Raw genomic sequence first — 24,809 nt, forward strand, 5'->3', positions numbered from 1 at the left:
TTTATCTGAGTTCAGTTGACTCATTCTTTTAAGTCTGATTAGTTCAGCCAAGAAAAACGTTGATATTTGAGTTATCTCAACAAGTTCAATCCAGATAAGTTAACTTAACTCAAAATGTTAAGTTATGATAACTAATTGGCGCAATCATTTTTTACAGTGTGGGACTTTTCCAAACTCCCTGAAAACTGCAGTTGTTAAGCCCCTTCTGAAAAAGCACAATCTTGATAACACAATGTTGAACAACTATAGACCAATATCAAATCTTCCGTTCATAGGTAAGATTATTTAATCGGCTGAACAACCACTTAAACTTAAATGGATACCTGGACAATTTTCAATCTGGTTTCCGAGCACATCATAGCACAGAGACAGCACTCATTAAGATAATAAATGATATTCGCTTCAATTCTGATTCAGGCAAAATATCAGTTCTGGTACTACTAGATCTTAGTGCTGCGTTTGACACTGTTGATCATAACATACTTCTAGAGAGACTGGAAAACTGGATCGGGCTTTCTGGGATGGTACTCAAATGGTTCAGGTCATACTTAGAAGGGAGACGTTATTATGTGAGTATAGGAGAGCATAAGTCTAAGTGGACGTCCATGACATGCGGAGTCCCACAAGGCTCAATTCTTGCACCACTCTTGTTTAGCCTGTATATGCTCCCACTAACCAAATTGCCTATCACAGCTATGCTGATGATACGCAGATTTACCTAGCCTTATCTCCAAACGACTATAGCCCCATTGACTCCCTCTGCCAATACATTGATGAAATAAACTGTTGGATGTGCCAGAACTTTCTTCAGTTAAATAAGGAGAAAACTGAAGTCATTGCATTTGGAAGCAAAGAAGAAGTTCTCAAGGTGAATGCATACCTTGACTCTAGGGGTCAATCAACTAAAAACCAAGTCAAAAATCTTGGGGTGTTTCTGGAGACAGACCTTATTTTTAGTAGCCATGTCAAAGCAGTAACTAAATCAGCATACTATCGTCTCAAAAACATTGCAAGAATTAGATGTTTTGTTTCCAAACTGGTTCATGCCTTTATCACCAGCAGGGTGGATTATTGTAATGGTCTCCTCACCAGCCTTCCAAAGAAGACCATTAGACAGCTGCAGCTCATCCAGAACGCTGCTGCCAGGATTCTGACTAGAACCAGAAAATTTGAGCATATCACACCAGTCCTCAGGTCCGTACACTGGCTTCCAGTTACATTTAGGATTGATTTTAAAGTACTTTTACTCGTTTATAAATCTCTAAATGGCCTAGGACCTAAATACATTGGAGATATGCTCACTGAATATAAACCTAACAGACCACTCGGATCATTAGGATCGAGTCAGTTAGAAATACCAAGGGTTCACACAAAACAAGGGGAGTCTGCTTTTAGCTATTATGCCGCCCGCAGTTGGAACCAGCTTCCAGAAGAGATCAGATGTGCTAAAACATTAGCCACTTTTAAATCCAGACTCAAAACTCATCTGTTTAGCTGCGCATTTGTTGAATGAGCACTGTGCTATGTCCGAACTGATTAAACTATGTATAATCATTTTCTATTCTTAAATGTTTAAAATTCTTTTAAAATCAATTTTTAAATCACTTTGTTTTTATTGTTGTGATTTTTATTATTTTTAATTTCTTATTATTTTTAATGACTATTTCTCTTCCTTTTATGTAAAGCACTTTGAATTACCATTGTGTATGAAATGTGCTATATAAATAAACTTGCCTTGCCTTGCCTAGATATGGTAAATTGAATTTTCCTCACACAATACTGATTATCTAGACTCTCGATGGATTAACAAAACATTATGAGAAAATTAAAAATATCTTCATTTGTGTTCTAAAGATAAACAAAAGTCTTATAGGTTTGGAATGACATTGCAACGGAACGTGCAGCTCAGAGTGCACACAACACAGAATCACAAGAAGTCTTTAATCCGAATAACGTAGGGTAATAATACAGAGAAACTTGTAAGCAACGTTTCCAACACAACATTAAGACAGGACACCAAGCAAAGGAAACAAGGTACTAAAAGTACTAAACCAAATGAGGACTAATCAGGTAATTAATAGACATCAGGTGAGGAGTAATTAATTAATCAAAACCCATGGAAACAAATGAGGAACTGAAACAAAAGGCAAAAACACAGGAAAACAAAACCAAAACAGACCACAAATGTAACAGACATGAAGGCAAGTAAATGATTTTGTGTGTGAACTATTCCTTTAAGAAAGGAAGATCAAGAATGATGACTCTCCAAATCAGACAACTCCAAAGTTGGCTTGAGTTCTGCAATGAAAAACACAGACATCAATGGTTTACATAAAATATGAACACGTAATCATGTTGTTGCATCAAAATGTGAAGTAAACAGGCAGGAGACAATGGAAACATTTATTTTCTAAAAATAACTCGCATCAATCTCAAAAGAATACTGCTATGTCTTTGTCACTCTAAGGTTAACCATACACCTCTCTACCATCCAGTCCTGCAATGCTTTCCAAAAAGACTGAGACAAACTACATGTAAAAAAATATATGTTCTGTATCTTCAAATAAATGTTTGCATAGATAACAAGGCACATTTTCAAAATTAAATTTTGAGTGCAGAAATGTATTGGGGGGATATATATCATTGAATATTTTAAACTGTATTTCTTTTACCTTGGGGAGAATAGGACATTTTAGATAGGCTGTTCTGAAATATTTAACAGTGTTTGTCGTCAAATGTGTGATCTAATTTATTTCTTAATATTTGACAAGGGTAGTGTGACTGGATGATACATTGACTTATATATTTGTTAGTGCAGAGTTTATTCTCTATTTCAATATCACCAACATATAACAAAGGAAGGACAGCGGTAATTTTGGAGTAGGAAAGGGAACATCTCATTAACATTTTTATACATGAATGTATTGCATTAATAACAGTAAAGAATTGCTTTGGATGACAGGCAAATCCGTGTTTTAAAGTGAGTCAATTGTAGTCTAACATATTATCCCTCTCATCCATTAGATCCAACACTGACCAAATATTTCTATTTACCCAGTCCTCATAAAATAAGGATTTGTTTATATGTAGAATATACTTGTTATTCCAGATAGGAGTATTGTGACGTGTAAAATTGTGTGTATGCGCCAATTTCCAACATAGTAAGACTTGTTGGTGGAATGCTGCTAGTTTCACTGGAAGTTTGGATAAATCAAAGTCACATTTGAGAAGAAAGCGGATACCACCCAATTTACGAAAAACAAAGCTGAAGGCACAGCATATCAGAAGCTCTCAGTATTACCTAAAAACATTTGAAGCCACTTAAGTTTTAGCAAAATATTCATACTCTCAAATTCAGTTACATTCAGACCACCTTCTTCGTACACTTTAATAATATCAGATTTTCTAATATGGGTTTTGTACCTCCAAATAAAGTCATACATTTTTTGATTGTTTGTTTTTATAATAACTGAAGAGGGAGCTAAAGCAAAAGCTGGATAAATCAGTCTAGATAAGTATTCAACTTTAGATAGAAGAATCCTCTCGAAAATTGATATGTCTCTTTGCAACCAGCAATTCAAGATACCACTGGCTTTATGTATTTTATTTTCAAAATCAAAATCAAAATCATACTAATCTTCAAATCTCTGGAAATAGAAATGCCTAGAATGCATCTCTTTAACTGGAATGTTAAACAAGGACAACTCTTGAATGGGGTGTAGGGCCAAAAGTTCACATTTGTTTAAATTTAGTTGAAGGCCTGAAGCTGAAGGAATTGACTAGAGGGCTGGATTTCATCGTAGTTTAAAATGATATAAATATAACGCATTTTCATAGTAGTTTCAACTGAAATTCTTAGTTTTGTCATTATTGTGTGTATCCAATACCATTCACTCTCAACATTGGAATCATGTCTTTACACCTTTTGCCATGCTTCGTGATGGTGTCATTTTAAATCCTTTACCTGTAGTAATTTAAGCATATTTCTGGATATTACATTTTACTTCTAAAATTCTTCTACAGTAGCCTACCAAGGAATATTAAAGTGAGATGCAATTGCACTTAGGAGGTAAATGTGTGATACATAAAGAAAATGTTGAGTACTGTTAAGAAAATGTAGTTACCATTTGCCTGTACTGCATATTTTTTTTAATCAAATTACAGAAAATGACAGACTAATGTTCTTCAGAACATGTTACACAAATCAATGTATTAATTTGAAATCTCAGGGTGGGTAAATTATTTTATTTCTGATGAATCAAATTATGTACAATCATTCATTCAGCACAATAGACTTGCATGCAGTGGACACTGCAAAATCCCGGATGCATTGCTTCCGAGTAAATTCCACGGAGCTCGCCTTGCTTGCCCTTCCTAACATAACCTGGTAGTACACAATGACAATATGTCTTGTTTTGCTCACAGAACACATAAGACACTCATGAAATGAAGAATCTGTCAGCACCCGATTCTGTTGTTTCACAGACACATTGAGACTCTTTCACATTTACCCTGCACTCTTATACCGTCATAAATGGTACAGCATAAATGTAGCATGAATTTTTTTATTTTATTTTTTTTTTGAATATTTACTAGTTAAAGATAAGGGAGCTGAACATGTTATATGTCATAAACGCGCTAATTTCCCCCGTATTATCTCCCTCCTCTCGCCGCTTCACTCCAGTCCAGTCGGTGGCGCTAAAACACATACGTTTGTTTGCCAAACACCATTAAACCTCGGAGGAAGAAGTTTAGTTTTCACTGTAGAAATGTATTTGTAGTGTACAAAAAGATTTTGAATCCGGTCAAAAATACCTGTATTCTTATCCTCATCCTCACAGTCGGGAACAAGCAGGAATATCTGGAGGAGTATCATCTGAACTGAGATCTGCTGCTGTGAAGATGGTGTTTGTTAAAGAGGAGAGTGAGGAGAACACGAGTGAACCAGAACCCTGCAGAATAAAACACGAGGAACCAGAACCCTGGAGAATAAAACACGAGGAACCAGAACCCTGGAGAATAACACACGAGGAACAAGGAGGTTGGTCTCTATTCTTCATTAATCTTTAATGACTCTCTGTGGTACATTAACAACTTAAGGGTGTCCACTGATCCTTAAAAACTTTTAAATTCTTTAATGTAAAAATAAAACCTTAACGGCCATTAACTAAATCCATGTTTCAAATGTCTTAAAATGCAGCTGAACAGAGATTTACATTTTATTTTCACTCGTGTGTGTGTGTTTTCTTTCATTTTGTTAATTAAGTGAAATTAATTTAGTGTATACACCTATTTAGTTTTAAAGTGCTGCAGGTGCGTAATGTGAAGATGTGAGAATCCTGATGTTCTGTTGTTTATGCTGCTATGTAAAACTAAATCTCTGGGGGCAATATAAATATATATATATATATATATATATATATGTGTGTGTGTGTGTGTGTGTGTGTGTGTGTGTGTGTGTGTTGTAATTAAAAAGCGCTAACTTCACTCCACCACCTCTTAGGAAAAAAAAAAAAATTAGTAAACCAATCAATTTTTAAATCGTTTTAAAAAGAATCGCGACAATTGAATTGATATTTTTTCTCTCCCACCACTAGTAGCTAGAGATGCTATCTCCCAAATGGCATCATAATGGTATCATTGACAATCATAGTTTATAGTAAATAAATACTAGAAATAAATACTTCATAGTCATGAACACATTTTAAACACTGATATTTGTCTTCTCAACTCTATGGTGCAGTAAAATTCACTTTAAAGATATACTTTTCATTCATGAAGATGGCATGAAACAAATGTGCCAAAAATGTGTCTCCTGGTGAAAAACAAAGACTTTTATGATGAATATGATATTAAATTATCAATATAACTAGTACATGGCATCAGAGGATCACTCATTAGCTCAGCTGCCATTTCAACTCCAAATTTGTGTGCTTTTATTGTACTAAAGTATAGCAAGAGCAGGAATCACAAAGTCTCATGTCATTTAATAAATAAATAAATATGCCCCGACACCAACAGCGTATAAGGGAGAATCATTTAAATACTTAACTAGTTAACTACAAATGAAGTAAGTTCATTACTAATAGTATACCAATTAAATAATGCATTTTATATATATATATATATATATATATATATATATATATATATATATATATATATATATTGTTTTTAAATTTTGTAATATTTAAAAAAAATCTTTTTTAAAGTTTTAACTTTAGCTGCTAAATATATTGTCAACACAGACTTGTTACTGTTGTAGTTTTGATACCCTACATTTAGTCTGAATCACTTTTTTTACTGCTTTACTTTTTACATTACACACAAACTGAACTTTATTACATTTACTGCATGAAAAGAACAGTATTATACACCTCAAAGGGAATTTATACTGAGTTACGATATCAAATTCTACTTACTGTTTGATGTTTTATTGTTCTGTGTTGTGATGTGATTGTATTTGCTATTATTATTGTTACAGTAAAGTGTTATTTTTATATTCAACTTCTGGTCTCCTGGTATAAGGTTTATATCTTCCTCCCCACTCCTTTCGAGACCAGAACTGGTCCAGTGAATATTTCCATTGGAGGACGCAAGTGCTATGTGTGCTGTGTGTGTGTGTCATCAATCAATTATCAGTGCCTTAGAAATTTTTTGCACTAATGCTGTGTGCTGCACAAATCACCTCCCATGTTGTTTACAATGTTGCTGCAGGTTGTGCAACATACAATGAACAATGTCTACATCAGGGTGAGTTTAAGCAAACGTCAAGTACTATTTGTTAGTAAAACAAATACAGTGGAAAAGTGCACCTTTAGAATAAAAATCCTATAGGATTAAAATCCTATAGGAATGATCCTACAGGATATTTATGTCTTGTCCTATAAGACTATTCCTATTGGAATCCTATAGGAATGGTTCCAAAATATGATAGAAATTCCAATTAGAATCCTGTACAATTTTCCTATTGGAATCCTTTAGGATTTTTTGACAAGGGTGGTTTCAAAACACACACCATGCTGTAGTATATGCCATTGATTTTCACTTAAAGGTGCACAAAGCGATTTTTTTGAAAAACACTTTTGACCACAGTATCGGGCTGAGTGCCAAAACACACTTGTAGCTAGGGATGGGTACCCGAGAACCGGTATTTTTTGGACCGGTACATAATTGGGTCAATACCGAGCTACTGATAAGCTTGAGGACAAACAATACTGTTAGAGATACTTGCGTTGTTTTATCTCTGTATATTTCAATGTTAATTACGAATTAGAAGCTGCTGCTTGTTATTTTGCGGTGCATGTGCGGTGTGTTTGCGGCAAGAGTGAAACGTTTGAAAGTGTGAGCTCGCGTGACAAAAATAAGCGACACCAGTGTCACATGCAATATATGCAGTAGTGTAATAGTGAACAAAGGAGGCAACACCAGTAATATAATGAAACATTTACTAACAAAACACATCTACCTCAAGCAGTGTGCTGTATTTACTATGTCTCCAGGCTCCAGCAGCTCCAACTGCAACATGCGAGACACATTCACATCAAATGCTGATTCAGCGGTAGAGTTACACTCATGAGACACTGTATTTATCCACAATCACAAAAGTACATTATTTGCGTGTGCTAAAGCCTTGCTGGTTGAACCTTTAATTCATGTGCTGTTCTGACGTGCGCTTATTCAGAGCGCTTGCACCTAGGGCTGTCGCGGTTAAGGAATTTCCCTTGCGGTAATTTTGAGTGGCTCAGTAGCGGTATTACCATATATATATATATATATATATATATATATATATATATATATATATATATATAATCTGTGTGTATATAATCCTGGAGGTCATATTCAGGAACCAACTAAACCGAAAATAAATCGCGTTGAAACAGGAAGTGAAGTAATCAGAAGAGAATCACAAAATAACGGTCCACATAACAAAACATAAACCTGACAATAAGATCATTAGTATATTGTTAGCCTATATACATACAGTTAGTTCTGATCCTCGATTCTGACTGACAAGATACTTTTTCTGTTGATATTTCACCTGCTTGTACTAGACGGGCTGTCAGTCAGTGCAGCTTCATTGTTACGCCACAAGGTGGCGTCAAGGAACTGTCTTTGAGTGAGTCTTCATTCAATTACACGTTCAAAAGCGCTGATTCATTCAGAGATTTGTAAATGAAACACGCTGTTTAAATCATTTTAACTTTGAGCGCCACTTTTAAAGGCTCAGCTGACCAGCAGAGCATCGATGCTAAGACACAAATATACATGACTCGGCCTGAAGGACAGACGCAGGTAATCGCACGTGGTCAGTCGATCTCTCTCTCTCTCTCTCTCTCTCTCTCTCTCTCATTCGCACGCAGTCTATTTAGGCTTGTTAAGTGCAAATTTACTGAGCCTCTGTGCAAATCAGCATAGTATACATTGTTATCATTACTAATATTCAGTACACATGCACGAAGTGTAAAACAAGAAGGGCGTAACCTTACGAAAAAGAAAACACTGAAATATCGCGGTTGCTGCGGTTGTTACATTCCTCTGCGGTTATGCTCGTCAATAGCACGGTATTGCAATATTGCGGTTTTCGCGACAGCCCTACTTGCACCTGAAGCATGCGGACACTAAAAGGCTGGTCAAACAGCACCTGATTACTTAGTTATCGTCTGATTGCGCTAATATAAACACAGTTATGTCTAAAGTGAAAGTAAACAGTTGAGAGAGGAACAGATGCGTGCAGGTCTTAAAGGGACAGTACTAAACATGCTGCCGGTTTTCATTAAAGGGATAGTTCACCCAAAAATTTTAATTCTGTCATTATTTACTCGCTGTCATGTTGTACCAAACCTGTTTTAATTTGTATTCTTGTGCTGAACACAAAAGAAGATATTTTAAAGAATGTGAGTATCCAAACAGTTGCTGGTCCCCACTGACTTTGTTAGTAGGAAAAAAAATAAATAAATATGGAAGTCACTGGGGACCAGCAACTGTTTGGTTACCCACATTCTTCAAAATATCTTCTTTTGTTTTCAGCACAAGAATAAAAATGATACATTCTTCAAAGTAATTTTTGTGTTTACAGAAGAAACTCATTCAGGTTTAAAACAACTTGAGAGTGAGTAAATTTTCATTAATGTTAATAAAATAAAACACAAAGAGAAAAATAACTCCCTGCTCCTGACTGAAGAACTTTAATACCGTTGCTAAAGTTAAGCAGTAATAAAATAACTTGAAATTTTCAACAACTTTTTGCACCAAATAGTATTGATAACAATATCGATAAGTACCGGTATCGATAAGCAGTATCGGTATCGATAAAATGTAAACGATACCATCCATACTTGTAGCTAATCAGTAGTAAGGGGGGGTGTCTTGAAGAGACTGCTCAATTTGAGTGCACAGGACGGATATTAGCAGATATAGGGAGATGGCAGATAAAAAAAAGAGGAAAATATCAAAGAAACAAAATATTAAAAAGAAGGGTTACGATTAGACAATCGGAATCAGACACAGAGGTTGCATCGTTTCTTCTTTATAGGTAGGTAGCGTTGATTTTGCTTCGTCTCACACAATTTATCCGTGTTGGCTTTTGTTTGAATATGCTTGTGTGTCATCTTCGATCGTCGTTATGCCATGGTTGTGTACGTACGTGTGGGGCGGAGTTTTCAAAATAAGGGCAAGGTCCTGTTGGGGTATGGGCGCGTTTGTTTTGCTGCTTTCAAATATCAACATCGTTTGGCAAAAATCGCTTATTGCACCTTTAAATCTAATGCTTTAACAGTTGGTTGCATCCTCAGAAAACCTGTAATGGCAGCGCATTGCCATAACTTGCCTATGATGACTTGACAACTGAGCGCGGGTATTTCACTCACGTTGGATTCATCATTATAATGTTTTCATTTCAGGCCTGATGAAAGTGAAAGAGGAAAGACAATATCTGAACGAAGTGGAGAAGCATCAAGATCAGAAAGCTCATAATGTCACTGCTGGAGAAAAACCAGTGAGTTGCTCCAAAACTGAAAATGGCAACATTCAAATACCAGAAGTCAAAAAGCCTTTCAGCTGCTCTCCGTGTGGAAAGACTTTCAAACAGAAAAGAAGCCTTATGTACCACACGTTAGTTCATGCTGGAATAAAGCCTTTCACCTGTTCTGAGTGTAGAAAGAGTTTTACACACAAAAAACAACTTAATGAGCATGTACGTATTCACTCTTCTGTAAAGCCTTTCAGCTGCTCTCAGTGTGGAAACACTTTCACGCGTAAAGCAAGCCTTAAAAACCACATGATAATTCATACTGGGAAAATGCCATTCAGCTGCTCTCAATGTGGAAACGCTTTCAAACAGAAAAGAAGCCTTATGCACCACATGTTAATTCATGCTGGAATAAAGCCTTTCAGCTGCTCTCAGTGTGGAAGGAGTTTTACACACAAAAAACAACTCAATGAGCATGTGCGTATTCACTCTTCAGAAAAGCCTTTCACCTGCTCTCAGTGTGGAAACACTTTTACGCGTAAAGCAAGCCTTAATAATCACATGATAATTCATACTGGGAAAAAGCCTTTCAGCTGCTCTCGGTGTGGAAACACTTTTACACGTAAAGGAAGCCTGAAGAATCACATGTTTATTCACAATGGAATAAAGCCTTTCGTCTGCTCTCAGTGTGGAAAGAGTTTTATTCAGAAAGGACACCTTAAGGTTCATTTGATAACTCACTCTTCAGAAAAGCCTTTGACCTGCTCTGAGTGTGGAAACACTTTCAAACGTAAAGAATGCCTTAAGAGTCACGTGTTAATTCATGCTGGGAAAAAGCCTTTTACTTGCTCTCAATGTGGAATCAGCTTCACTTGTAAACAAGGATTTAATATTCACATGAGAATTCACACTGAAGCAAAGTCTTCTGTGTGAAAAGAGTTGGAAAGCTGGTCTCAGAGCTCATCTTCATCGCTTTCACTGTGCCGTAAGGACATTGAACTGATCTGGAAGGAGATTTCTAAGGGTTGACTCTTTAAAAAGGCACCAGAAAATAATTCTTAAGAGAGTGTAAACTCTCTTTGTGCTGTGAGTATGAGAAGAGCTTTGATAAAGAAAATATGGCAGCAACTGTGACTGAAATACGGTGAAGCAACATTTAGATCCATATTTAAAAGTACATTTTCTCTCATAATCCTGACTTTGTCCCTGAGGTAAACGGACATTAAGTTGATTCTGACTCCTTTTTAGACCTCAGGTGCAAGGTGGAGAAAGTGGACAATAACAAGTCTATTTGTGTTATTCATTTTTGTTTTGCCAATTTTCTCCTTCATAACGGTGTTGTTCATGAGATTTTGTCCATTTTGAGGCATTTAAGGAATTCATTTGTTTTGGGTGTATTTACATGATGCAATTTTCAATTAAGTATTGAAAACTTTTTGAATAGAAAACTAAATGAATAGAAATTTTACTATTAATTTAGAGTTCATTTTCAGTTTTTCCCAGTCACTTTGGCTTAATTCTTGAATTATAATTTTTATAATTCAGCTCTCTTTGAACAGTTTTGTTGTTCACACCAAATTAGAATTTCTTATTAGTTTAAGCAAATTGCATCACTATATATGACTTACATGAAAGAAATGTGTAGAAGTAATTTTCTTTTTACATGTAATGCATTTCTACACAAATGCACTATGTATGTATGTATGACATGTGCATATTTATTCTCTGTGTACTACTCCCAGTAAGCTTTTACCTTCTGTTGTAATCTTCCAGCCACCACAACCATGTGATGTTCAAATGGGTTTCATCTGGGTTATTTTACTGGGGCCCAGCCAGTTTTGACCAGTTTCCATGTAGGCTCCACATGGGTTTATTCAATTTAAGTTTATTTGTATAGCACTTTTCATGATACAAATCTTTGCAAAGCAACTTTACAGAAAATGTTATTTTCTACAATATATTTAGTAGTAGCTTATTAGTGGAGACTCTCAAATTGATGCCCATATGGCAGAAATGTAGAGTAAAGATCATGCAGTTAGTTAATGACGTAAACAAACAGATGGGGAACACTGTTAACAGCAATGATTATATGGTATTATATTTGGTTGTTTTGTTTGTTGCTTCAGGGTTGGCATCATCTGAGGTCCTCTGAGGGGTTAGCATTATCTCTTGTCAGGTGTTCGGTCATCTCAGATCTTCGTCAGGGTTGAATCCAGACTGAAGCTTCTGTAATTCCTAGTTACCTCAGGATGACAATCCCGTTGCAGAAACAGAGAAACAAATAGAGACAAAAATAGTGTAGCTGCTGTTCAACCCAAGCAAAATAATGATTATGTGCATTTGATCAGATATAACTAAAGTACAAGATTATGAGATACATTATGTGAATGTTTGGCTGAAGAGATGTGCCTTTAATCTAGATTTAAACAGAGAGAGTGTTTCTGAACCCAGAACATTATCAGGAAGGCTATTCCAGAGTTTGGGAGCCAAATGCGAAAAAGCTCTACTAAAGGAGGTAGACTTTGCTGTCCTAGGAACTACCAAGAGTCCAGGGTTTTGCAACCTTAGGGAGCGGGATGGATAGTTGCGTGGTAGAAGACTAGTTAGGTATGCAGGAGCTAAACCATTAAGGGCCTTAAAGGTAGTAATATTTTGTAACTGATACGTAATTTAATAGGGAGCCAGTGCAAAGACTGTAAAATGTGGGTAATATGTTCATATTTTCTTGACCTGGTAAGGACTCTAGCAGCTGCATTTTGGACTAAATATAGCTTGTTTATTGAAGATGCAGGACAACCACCTAGCAGTGCATTACAGTAGTCCAGTCTAGAAGTCATGAATGCATGAACTAGCTTTTCTGCATCAGAAACAGGGGCCTGTTTCATAAAACAAGTTTACCAAATAAGCCAGGTTTATTTCAGTTAGCCTGACTTATTGTCAATTGATTTGGTTCAAAATAAGTCAGACTAACTGAAATAAGCCTGGCTTGTTTGGTAAACCTGTTTTATGAAACAGCCCCCAGGTAGCATGTTCTGTAGCTTGGCAATGTTTCTAAGATAGAAGAATGCACATGGGAAATATGATTTTCAAAAGACAAGTTCCTGTCTGATATAAGGCCCAAATATTTGACTGTAGAGGAAGTAACAGTACATCCGTCTAGATGCTAAATGTAATCTAAGAGATTGTGTGTACTGTTGTTGTTTTTTGTTTTTTTTGGTCCAAGTTTTATAGTCTTATTCGAATTTAATAGGAGAAAATTATTGGTCATACTGTCTTTTTACATTTTTAACACTCTGTTAGCTTAGATAAATTAGAAGTTTTATCTGGTCTTGTTGAAATATATAGTTGAATATCATCAGCATAACAATGGAAACTAATCCCGTATTTTCTAATAATATTACCCAGGGGCAACATGTATATTGAAAATAGCAGAAGGCCTAAGACGGATCCTTGTGGCACTCCATACTTTGCTGGCATTAATTGAGATGATTCCCTGTTTAAATGGGCAAAGTGATAACGATCGGACGGGTAGGCTCTAAACCATCTTAAAGCCTGCCCTTGAATACCCGTATAGTTTTGTAATCAATCTATAAGTATGTCATGATCTGTAGTGTCGAAATGCAGCACTAAAATTTTGCAGGAAGGAGCACAACTGAGCAGATACAACTTTTTCAAAATTTTTAGACATACAGTGGGTACGTAAAGTATTCAGACCCCCTTAAATTTTTCACTCTTTGTTATATTGCAGCCATTTGCTAAAATCATTTGTTCTTTTTTTTTTTTCATTAATGTACACAAAGCACCCCATATTGACAGAAAAACACAGAATTTTTGACATTTTTGCAGATTTATTAAAAAGAAAAACTGAAATATCACATGGTCCTAAGTATTCAGACCCTTTGCTGTGACACTCATATATTTAACTCAGGTGCTGTCCATTTCTTCTGATCATCCTTGAGATGGTTCTACACCTTCATTTGAGTCCAGCTGTGTTTGATTATACTGATTGGACTTGATTAGGAAAGCCACACACCTGTCTATATAAGACCTTACAGCTCACAGTGCATGTCAGAGCAAATGAGAATCATGAGGTCAAAGGAACTGCCTGAAGAGCTCAGAGACAGAATTGTGGCAAGGCACAGATCTGGCCAAGGTTACAAAAAAATTTCTGCTGCACTTAAGGTTCCTAAGAGCACAGTGGCCTCCATAATCCTTAAATGGAAGGCGTTTGGGACAACCAGAACCCTTCCTAGAGCTGGCCGTCCGGCCAAACTGAGCTATCGGGGAGAAGAGCCTTGGTGAGAGAGATAAAGAAGAACCCAAAGATCACTGTGGCTGAGCTCCAGAGATGCAGTCGGAGATGGGAGAAAGTTGTAGAAAGTCAACCATCACAGCAGCCCTCCACCAGTCGGGGCTTTATGGCAGAGTGGCCCGGAAGCCTCTCCTCAGTGCAAGACACATGAAAGCCCGCATGGAGTTTGCTAAAAAAACACCTGAATAAGATTCTCTGGTTTGATGAGACCAAGATAGAACTTTTTGGCCTTAATTCTAAGCGGTATGTGTGGAGAAAACCAGGCACTGCTCATCACCTGTCCAATACAGTCCCAACAGTGAAGCATGGTGGTGGCAGGATCATGCTGTGGGGGTGTTTTTCAGCTGCAGGGACAGGACGACTGGTTGCAATCGAGGGAAAGATGAATGTGGCCAAGTACATGGATATCCTGGACGAAAACCTTCTCCAGAGTGCTAAGGATCTCAGACTGGGCCGAAGGTTTACCTTCCAACAAGACAAAAGACCCTAAGCACACAGCTAAAATAACGAAGGAGTGGCTTAACAACAACTCCGTGACTGTTCTTGAATGGCCAAGCCAGAGCCCTGACTTAAACCCAATTGAGCATCTCTGGAGAGACCTAAAAATGGCTGTCCACCAACGTTTACCATCCAACCTGACAGAACTGGAGAGGATCTGCAAGGAGGAATGGCAGAGGATCTCCAAATCCAGGTGTGAAAAACTTGTTGCATCTTTCCCAAAAAGACTCATGGCTGTATTAGATCAAAAGGGTGCTTCTACTAAATACTGAGCAAAGGGTCTGAATACTTAGGACCATGTGATATTTCAGTTTTTCTTTTTTAATAAATCTGCAAAAATGTCAACAATTCTGTGTTTTTCTGTCAATATGGGGTGCTGTGTGTACATTAATGAGGGAAAAAAAAAGAACAAATAATTTTAGCAAATGGCTGCAATATAACAAAGAGTGAAAAATTTAAGGGGGTCTGAATACTTTCCGTACCCACTGTAAATGGAAGATTTGAAATGGGTCTGTAATTTGCCAGTTCACTAGGATCTAGTTGTGGTTTCTTAATAAGAGGCTTAATAACCGCCAGCTTGAAGGGTATTGGGATGTGACCTATAGATAATGATGAGTTAATAATGAGAAGCGGTTCTTTGCTACAGGTAACAGCTCTTTCAGTAATTTAACAGATACAGGATCTAAAAAACATGTTGTTGGTTTAGATGCAGTGATAAGTTTATTTAGCTCTTCCGTCTTATAGTTGTAAAGTACTGCAATTTTTCTTTGCATGTGATGAATGAAGCTGAATTACAAGATATTGTAGATTATACATAAGGATGGACAGACAGACTACTCACAATATTAGACGAGTCTTAAATATTTTGCATGACAAAAAGGAAACCACTGACACATAGGCCTGTCGCAATAATCAATATATCGACTTTTCGCGCAATATATGTGCATGACCTCAATCATTTTTGGTGAAGCAATATATCGCCCGATATATTTACTTAAGAATTTATGTCACCATGTTCTGTACATTCCACTTGCGCCTGTGTCTTTTGCAGCTTCTCGTACATAACGTGGTGTAGTCATGAGTTGCTAGTTCAAATTTTAAAAAATGCTTCTACAAAAAAGGTTTCATCTGCAGATATGGTCTTGTTTAGGAATCTGTGCCTAAAAAGCTCCACTGTCGAAATCACACGACAATCTGTGCGCAACGAGTTGCGGCAGTATTGTCACTTGAAGACAGTCGGACTGGAGGGTGACTGTCCAGAGGAATTCACAGAGTTAGAACTGGATGCGGTGCTCCGTATGGTGAAGTACGGCTCCGCCGCAGGATATGACAACCTCCTGCCAGAATTTCTTAAACATCTTGGACCCAAGGCTAAATCATGGCTCGCTTTGTTCTACATGCGGATAACTCGAGAAAAAAAGATGCCATGAGCCTGGTGCCAGGCAAAAGTCATCACCATCCCGAAACCTGGCAAGAACCCAAATCTCGCGGCTAGCTACCGCTCAATATCCTTGCTACTCGTGTGTTTCAAGCTACTCGAACCCTTGGTCCTTCACCAAATCGGCCCAGTCTTGGAGAAAACCATGGTTCAGACAACCAGGGTTGAGAAAAGGAAGTAGTACCGATGACCAAGTATTTGCCCTGTCGACATGCATTGAAAAGAGATTCCAGCAAAATCAGAAAACAGGGACCGTCTTCCTTGACCTAACCGCGGCTTATGACACTGTCTGGCATGCTGGTCTCCTGTTGAAACTATCCAAAGTTTTACTGTGTTGGGTAGTAGAGGCTATAGAACTCTTCCTCCATGACAGACGTTTTTGAGTACACATGGCAGACAAAAACAGCTCTTGGAGAAAACAAACAAACGGACTCCCGCAGGGGTCTGTCCTGTCTCCAAGTCTCTTCAACATCTATATTAATGATCTTCCAGCAACACAGTCCTGCAAATTCATCTACGTCTATGACATCTGTATTGGGACCCAACATCGGACATTTGACTAGGTCGAGAACGTACTGAACAAGGACATGGATTTGATGGTGGACTTCCTCAGTAGGTGGCGACTCCAACCCAGTGCAACGAAGACGGTATCCAGTATCTTCCACCTCCACAATGCACAAGCCAAACGGGAGCTCTATATCTTCCTCAAGGGCAAGTGGATTAAACATGACCCAAATCCAACGTACCTCAGTGTTACCCTGGACCGTTCATTAACGTATCATGATCATTTGAAGAAGACAGCAGCCAAAATCAGCTCTCTAATCTACTCCGTAAACTGGCCGGCACAAGTTGGGGTACAAGGGCCCAGACACTCAAGATCACTGCATTTGCAATGTGTTACTTAACAGCAGAGTACTGTGCACCGGTCTGGTCCAGATCATCCCACACCAAGCTAGTAGACGTTCAGTTAAACTTGTCTATGCATACAATCACTGGAACCCTACGTTCTACTCCTCTACCATGGCTGCCAGTTCTCAGCAACATACCACCACCACCACCACATCTCCGACAACAGGAGGCCACTGCCAAGCTGCTGAGTAAAGTCCAAGTGAATGACAAGCTGCCACTCAACACGGACATCACACTGCGTCCAGTAGCCCATCTGTCTGGCTGGACCCGCCGCGACAGGATATGACAGTCAATTCGGCATGGAGTGTTGAGTGGGCAGTAACTGATGTTGTGAACCACTCTCTCGTAGCTGAGCCATTGGTCTATCCTCCAGGCTTCGACCTTCATCGACGACACTGGTCAATGCTGAACTGATTTTGGATGGGACAAGGTCGATGTGCAGTAAATCTTGTCCTGTGGGGCCAAGCCACCAATCCGAACTGCTGCTGTGGGGAACCAGAAACCATGCAGCACATTGTCAACGAGTGTCCGCTGACTCATTTCAACGGCGGACTCGAGGCTCTACACCTGGCTGAACAAGATGCTGTTCTATGGTTGGGCACCCAATGCAAACGCCAAGAAGAAGGTATCCAATATTTTGATCCTTCATTTCCATGATCTAAATATTCTTAAAAATGAAAAGTTTGTTGTCATTTGGAAGTGTGTAGGCCTTCTTTCATTATTATGCTGTTACATTGATTATATGTTCAGTGGCATAAAATGGTCTTTAAAATGACAATAATATCGCTTATCGCAATTATATCTGGGGCAATATGTCGCACAACAAAATGTTGTTATCGTGACAGGCCTACAGACACATGTATCATATCACTCAATGCAGAAAAAGTATTTGATAAGGTGGAGTGGCATTATATGAAGGATGTTTTGTCTCGTTTTGGAGACTCATTCCTACGTTGGGTTAATATTTTATATTTTAAACCAATAGCTGAAGTGAGGACCAATAGAATAATATTAAAACCTTTTAATATATATAGAGGCACACGACAAGGATGCCCTTTGTCACCAATGCTGTTCATTTTGGCATTAGAGCCCTTAGCAGTTGCAATTAGAAGTAGTTCTATCATAAAGGGCATTAAAATTGAAGATCGTGAACATCAAATAGCTCTTTATGCGGATGATACTACTCAAGAAAGAAATAAACCACCAATCAAACACCCTTTGATAAATACAGTAAATGGGTTTTAATTAGGGATGCACGATATTGGATTTTGGCCGATATTCGATATGCCGATATTTTCAAACTAATTTTGTCCGATACCGATACCGATATATATACACATTTTTCGCCTGATATATTTACAATTTAATTTTACTGAAGAGAAATCCAAGTCTCTCTCCTGTATTGATTCTACCATAAATGTATCATTTTACAAATGTAGACAGACATTCACCCCTGAAAAACAGGTAAATTATTTCACTTGGAGAATAAATGATATGACAGTGCCACATTTTATTTGCAGTGCAAATATTTTTTTTACATCTTTTCCTACTGGAACAGGTCTACCAAATGCTCCCCCAACATAGTGGTTAACATGCCATTGTACTGAAACTTACAGAAAACACTTCAAGTGCACAAAACAAGCAGCTGTAGTCCAGACCTCCACTTCAGTCCTGAGGACCCACTTTAAAGTATAATCAAACAAACAAAAAAAAAAACTCCACATATTATCTTGTGAGCCACAGACAATCCTGTAACAACTCAGTGACAAACAATGTGCTCTCTATATTGCAAAAAATTAAATAAAAATACAAGGACATCGATCTTATCCTTTGCTTGAACTTGAGTCGTGCACTGCAAACCTTTTCAGTCCAACTAACTAGGGTGATAACTTCGGCTGACCGGTAGGCTTCTGTTCAGCTATTTTTTTAATACCAGAGGTAGGTTTTTCTTCACAAAAATTAGCATCTCTGCTTTTTCACCGTCCATTCGATTTCTCTTTTCATCTATCACATCAGAGGCAACGCTAAAAAGCCGTTCACTGTCAACGCTTGTGCAGGGCGCACACAGGTACTTGCGTGCAGCAGGAACGAGGGCAGGGAAACGGGCCTGGTTGCATTTCCAGTACTCCAGTGGACTGTGGTTCCTGGGAATTGTGGGTTCGGCCAGGTACGAAATGACCTATGAAGTAACAGAATACCAAAATATCACTTACGGATTTTTTTTTTACTTTATGCTTTAGGCATTAACAGAGCACTAACGTTTTTTTTTTTCAGAAATCAAATGATTTATTAGTTGCACGTTTATTATTACTACCGTAACACATCGCAAATGATGATAAATAGGCGATTATCTATGTTATGACATTGCAGAATAATAATATAATAGCGAAAGTCGCATTATTAATTAGGATGCTTTCGGCCCAAAAGTGAAATATTCTAAAAAATAATAACCTACATTTGTGCATGTTTGATGCTTACCTGTGACGCTGACGCGGTCTTGTCTTGCTCCTCAAACATGACATTCTCCTCCAGAATTTCGTCATACATATCCAGCAGTGATCCTGTTCGGGTCCTCTTCTCTGGGGGATCGTCTGTGCTGGAATCTGCACTGCCGCTCATGTCATCCAAAACTTTGAGCAACAGGTCGCGAGCACTCCTCTTTTTTTCCTTGTCAAAGTACCGGTCTTTGTAGCGGGCATCAAGCATGGTTGCAACAGAATAAAGTGCCTCACAATGCACACCGGTGAAGCGATGATTGACGGCTTCCAGCAGAGTAGTTTTGGTAGTCTGCACTCCTCTGTCTGTCTCACTCGGCCGGCCAAGCAGTCGCGTCAGTGCCACAACCGCGGGATCACATCAGCAGCAGAGGCCTCTGCAGAACTTATATCTCTGGTCAGCTGCTCAAAGGGGGCGAGAAGTGTGATCATATTTTCTATAATGCCCCACTGATTTGCCGTCAAAGTAGCAGGAAGCTCGAAATCAGCGGCATAAGCACCTAGTGCCCTCTTCTGCTCGACCAAGCTTCGCATCATATAAAAAGTCGAATTCCATCTGGTAGCGATATCTTGTTGAAGTCGTTTTACCGACATTCCGAGCTCTTTCTGTACATCCTCCAGTCGACTGTATGCCAGCTGGGAGTGTTTGAAATGTCCAATTATTCTCCTTCCCACGGCCACAACATCCGCCACGCTGCGCTGAGACAGGACACCGTCATTTACCGCGAGTTGCAGTGTGTGTGCCATGCACGGTAGACTTGCCACACCAAACTCCATCATAGCTTTAGCCATGTTACGGGCATTATCACGTAGCACGACATGCACTCGTTCTCTTTCTATTTTCCATTTCCCAAACATACCTTCAAATGCGGACGCAATTGCAGCTGCTGTGTGAGAACCGGAGCATTCCTGTGAGTGTAGGACAGCTTTTTTAAGGGTGAAATCTTCGTCTATCCACTGGGCAGTGAGACTCAACATGCTTACAGGACTCACGCTTGATGTCCAAATGTCCGTGGTGAAGCTAATGTGACAAGCGCCGGCGAGGAGCTTTTCAATGTGACTGGCGACAACACTGTGGAGTTCAGGTAAGGCCACGTCAGAAAAATAGCGCCGGCTAGGCATAGCATGCTCTAGGTACATCATTAGCCTCCTGAAGCCAACGTCTTCCACCACGCTAAACGGCTGGTTATCAAGAGCAATAAGTTCAATTATTTTGTCGTTTAGGTCTTTTACCTTTGGGTGGTCGCTGCTGTATTTTCTAGCTTTGTCAAAGGACTGAAGTAGAGGCTGCTGATGGGTTTTTGCCGGCATTTTTTCTTTCTTACTTTTCAAAAAATCTTGGTGCTGCTCAGGATGACGGCTCTTAAGATGTGTAATCATATTTGTAGTGTTGAAAGACTGTTGTTTTACGCCTCCTCGCATTACTTGTGCTTTACAAATATTGCAAATAGCAAGTTTGTTATCTGTTTGACAGACGTCGAAATGCCTCCACACAGCTGACATGTTGTAAGTTTAAGTTTTTGGCGCTCAAGCTACGTTCACGGTCGTCGCGCGCGCACATGAAACACGCCCCCCTATCGGTTAGCCTCATCGGCAGAAATATTCATATCGGCCGATGCCGATGATGGTAATTTAAGCTTTTATCGGCCGATACCGATGTTGTGCCGATATCATCGTGCATCCCTAGTTTTAATCATTTAGGAGTAGTGATCACTCCTACAATTGATAAATTAATCCCTGCTAATTATAATCCAGTCTTAACAAAAGTTAGTGAATCTTTAGATAGATGGTCATCCCTACCAGTTTCCTTGATTGGTCGTATAAATATTATTAAGATGAATATCATCCCCAAATTCCTGTATCTATTTCATTCAAATTCCACTTCCACAAGGTTTTTTTTTTTTTTCCCTAATATGAATAAGAAATTTACTAAATTCATTTGGAAAAACAGACGGGCAAGACTTTGCCTAACACTACTATGCCTTCCATATGACAGAGGGGATCTACTGGTACTATTAGTCTGCCCAATTGGCTAATGCCACCTACTGGTTTTCATTGCAGCCGCAATTACCCTGGGTACAAGTTGAATCGATCACTGCAAAAAATATGAACATGGCTTTATATTTATACTCGCACTTGTTCAAGAATCTGAAAAAGGACACCAAAAATCCATTTGATAGGAATACATTAATAGTTTGGAATGAAGCACAGCGTACACTGGGAGAAGTCCCGGCTCTCTCTTATTTTGCCCCTATTTGGGTAAACAAGGATTTCAGTCCAGGGGAAAATGATTCTGGTTTTAAACGATGGGCATTAAAGAGTATTCAAAAGATTGGTGACTTGTTCGAGGGAGATGCGTTCATGTCTTTCAATAAACTCAGGGATAAATTTGGAATTCCTATGACACACTTCTTCAAATACTTACAAGTTTGCAGTTACATCAGAGTCAAGCAACACTATTCAATATCCAAACCATTGTTAACAGAACTAGAACAAATTATGTTTGAGGAATTTAGTACAAATGAAATTACATTTCTTTATTGTAAATTTGTTAATGGCTCTAAAGAATCATTGGAATCTAAGAGAGTTGCTTGGGGTACAGATTTACAGTACGATTCTTCAGATTCCGAATGGAGTGAAATATGTGTCAGACCCCAGAATTTGTCAATCAATACTAATTTAAACTGCTCCAATACAATTGTGTAATGCACACTTATATTACACCTGAAAAGTTGAACAAATTTAACCCTAATATTCTAGATGTTTGCTTTCAAATGCCAAAAATATAAGGGAAGGTTTTTTCACTGTGTTTGCGAATGTGATGTTATTCGGACATTCTGGCAAAAAGTGATGACATTTACTATCTTCAATTATTTTAAAACCAATTCCAGTGACTCCTGAAATATGTGTGTTAGGTCTAGTTCCTGTTGGTATATCAGTATCAAGACATCAAATTAAAATGATAGACATTTGTTTAGTTCTTGCAAGATGGTCAATGGCATTTTACTGGAAGAAAATAGAAGGTCCATCAATTGGTCATTGGTTAAAAGATTTATCACACTGTATTGTTTTGGAAAAACTGACATACAGTACTAAGGGTAAACTGAAATATTACTATAAAATATGGGACCTTTTTATAAATTTCCTTAAACAACGAAATGGTAATACAAGAAATTTTAGATTCCTCTCAATCCAGTGATTGATGTAAATGTGATGTACTTTTATTTGATATGGTAATACTTGTCTGTCTTGGCCCATGTGCAGCAAAAAATTATTTTCCCTTTTTTAAAATTTTTTATTCTTTCTTTTGCCCTGTGTAATTGAACATGTGGATGCTGAGGGTGGGAAGATAGTTAAAAATTGTCGTCTTTGAAGATTTTTCTGTTGTCTTAAACACTTTATCAATAAAGAAAGGCTTAATAAATCTATCAGTGGGGCAGGTAGTTCTGGTTATGGACTCTTAATTGCCACGAGCCCTCTGGCCAGTAGGCCGAGTAAACCAAGTTGTTCCCAGTAGTGATGGAGCAGTTCGAGTGGCGGAAGTAACTATCGGTAACAGAGTCTACAGTTGCCCTGTTTCTAAACTAATTGTGTTACCAGAGAGGTGCACATTGACACCAATGATACATAACCTTAAAGAACAGGGACTTTCTAATTTGCCGGGCAAATTAGGGGGCGGCTGTATAAAATCCCTGTTGAACTCTTGTTTTGAAGTACTCCGTGACATCACATGTGGACACTGGGCAGAGTCAGGGACGTGCCCAGACAAGTTTGGTCCACAGAATGTTCTGCCACTGCACTGAAACCGATCATAGTTTGTTCTGATGTGTGTGCGTTCTTAAAAACGTAAGTTTACATTGATATAGGGTGAAGTCAGCTTAAATGGGCCGCGTTTTGGTAAATGACTTATGATACCATCAAATAAGCTATGCATGAGATCTAATGATATCCTTATGAATTAGCATGGGTCTCTTAAATATATTTATATTTTTTTAAAGTGAAAAAGTATAAAAGTTTTATAATTACGAGAGTTAGAGTATCAGCAGATACAACATTCAGGTAAAACAGGCCAATATAAAAAGTGAACAGCACGGGTAATTTCAGCTTAAATAATTTTATTTTTAACAGTAAATTGACACTATTGACTTTAGTGTGCCATAGCAACACGTTAAATGTATTTCATTAAATAGAAAGTTTAATTAAACAATGCAATTAAAAATGAACTGATCATGATATATAGGTATGTGTTTCTGTGCATTTGTGTGCATGTATGTGTGTATGTTTGTATTTTTTTTTTAAAGACTTAAGATTTTGTATGGATACATATCTAGGCCTATAAACCTATTTTCACCCTCAATTTCTGTCTAGAAGTGTGTGTATGCAGCCCACTTTAGCTTAACCAGCCATTTCTACCTAAAATGACCTTTTTCACAAAAATCAAAGTTTCTTTTATAAATTGTTATTATTTTTTATTTTATTTTTTTAATTTGAAAGAGAATGCCAAAAAAATGTGTTCATGAACCTTTGCTTTGTTGGTAAGCTAACTTATAATTGCTTTAGTACCCTTATTAGTGATTAATGAAATTTTCTGTCATGCTCATTCACCTTACAATTTCTCTGACAAGCTTCATGTAACACTCTTCCCTGCTCACCTTAAAAAAACTCAGACCAACAAAAATTGTTGTTACATGTCAACAAGTGTTGAAGCAACAATGCAAGATCAGTTATTGTGATTTTCTGTTAAAAATTTAAAAGGACAACCTTATTTGGCCCATTTTACCTGATAGCCCATTTTAGCTGACTTCACCGTACATTGTTAGGAAATATGTATATGTGTGTGTAGACTTATGTATGCATATTTTATGTTATATTGTTGGTTTACTTTTATTTATGCACGTTCTGAGAGTTCGATCGATAGATCTACAAATACATTAAGATTTATGTTTACTGCAAATACATGATACCAGTACGGATATCTAGGATATGTGTATTGTCATTAGTATTTACAACCAGTGCATGTTTTTTACATGATGAACGAGTAATCCTATTTGATTGCCATTAGCATGATATCACGTTGTACCGTCTGTTTTATTACTGGTGCCTAGCGGCCATTAGCGAAACTACGCTTTGTAATTTCAATTCCCACTTCAGTGTTGTTTTATTTATTGTAATATATTTGCAAAG

The 24,809-nt window shown here is 37.9% G+C and overlaps 2 protein-coding genes across 2 annotated transcripts; one reads left to right on the forward strand and one right to left on the reverse strand.

The window, feature by feature from the left end:
• Positions 1–4,505: 4,505 nt before the first annotated feature.
• On the forward strand, positions 4,506–12,827 carry LOC131537333 (gastrula zinc finger protein XlCGF8.2DB-like). Its single transcript, XM_058770690.1, has 2 exons — positions 4,506–5,041; positions 9,906–12,827. The coding sequence occupies exons 1-2, from the start codon at positions 4,903–4,905 to the stop codon at positions 10,904–10,906; spliced, it is 1,140 nt and encodes a 379-aa protein (XP_058626673.1). The 5' UTR covers positions 4,506–4,902; the 3' UTR covers positions 10,907–12,827.
• Positions 12,828–17,772: 4,945 nt separating this feature from the next.
• Positions 17,773–19,973, reverse strand: LOC131537339 (zinc finger BED domain-containing protein 4-like). The gene is made up of 2 exons (XM_058770700.1): positions 19,609–19,973; positions 17,773–19,309 (listed from the first exon to the last, which is right to left on the reverse strand). Exons 1-2 carry the CDS (start codon positions 19,834–19,836, stop codon positions 19,049–19,051), a joined length of 489 nt encoding a protein of 162 aa, XP_058626683.1. The 5' UTR covers positions 19,837–19,973; the 3' UTR covers positions 17,773–19,048.
• Between the last annotated feature and the right edge of the window lie 4,836 nt (positions 19,974–24,809).

Source organism: Onychostoma macrolepis, chromosome 03 (genome assembly GCF_012432095.1).
Source record: "Onychostoma macrolepis isolate SWU-2019 chromosome 03, ASM1243209v1, whole genome shotgun sequence".
In the NCBI taxonomy this organism is placed as follows: Eukaryota; Metazoa; Chordata; class Actinopteri; order Cypriniformes; family Cyprinidae; genus Onychostoma; species Onychostoma macrolepis.

Excerpts from the sequence above, each read along its gene's own strand:
- LOC131537333 (XM_058770690.1), top strand. The coding sequence starts at position 4,903 with ATGGTGTTTGTTAAAGAGGAGAGTGAGGAGAACACGAGTGAACCAGAA. Across the intron at positions 5,042-9,905 it reads AACACACGAGGAACAAGGAG|GCCTGATGAAAGTGAAAGAG; the intron begins GTTGGTCTCTAT and ends TTTTCATTTCAG.
- LOC131537339 (XM_058770700.1), bottom strand. The coding sequence starts at position 19,836 with ATGCTTGATGCCCGCTACAAAGACCGGTACTTTGACAAGGAAAAAAAG. Across the intron at positions 19,310-19,608 it reads AGACCGCGTCAGCGTCACAG|GTCATTTCGTACCTGGCCGA; the intron begins GTAAGCATCAAA and ends GTTACTTCATAG.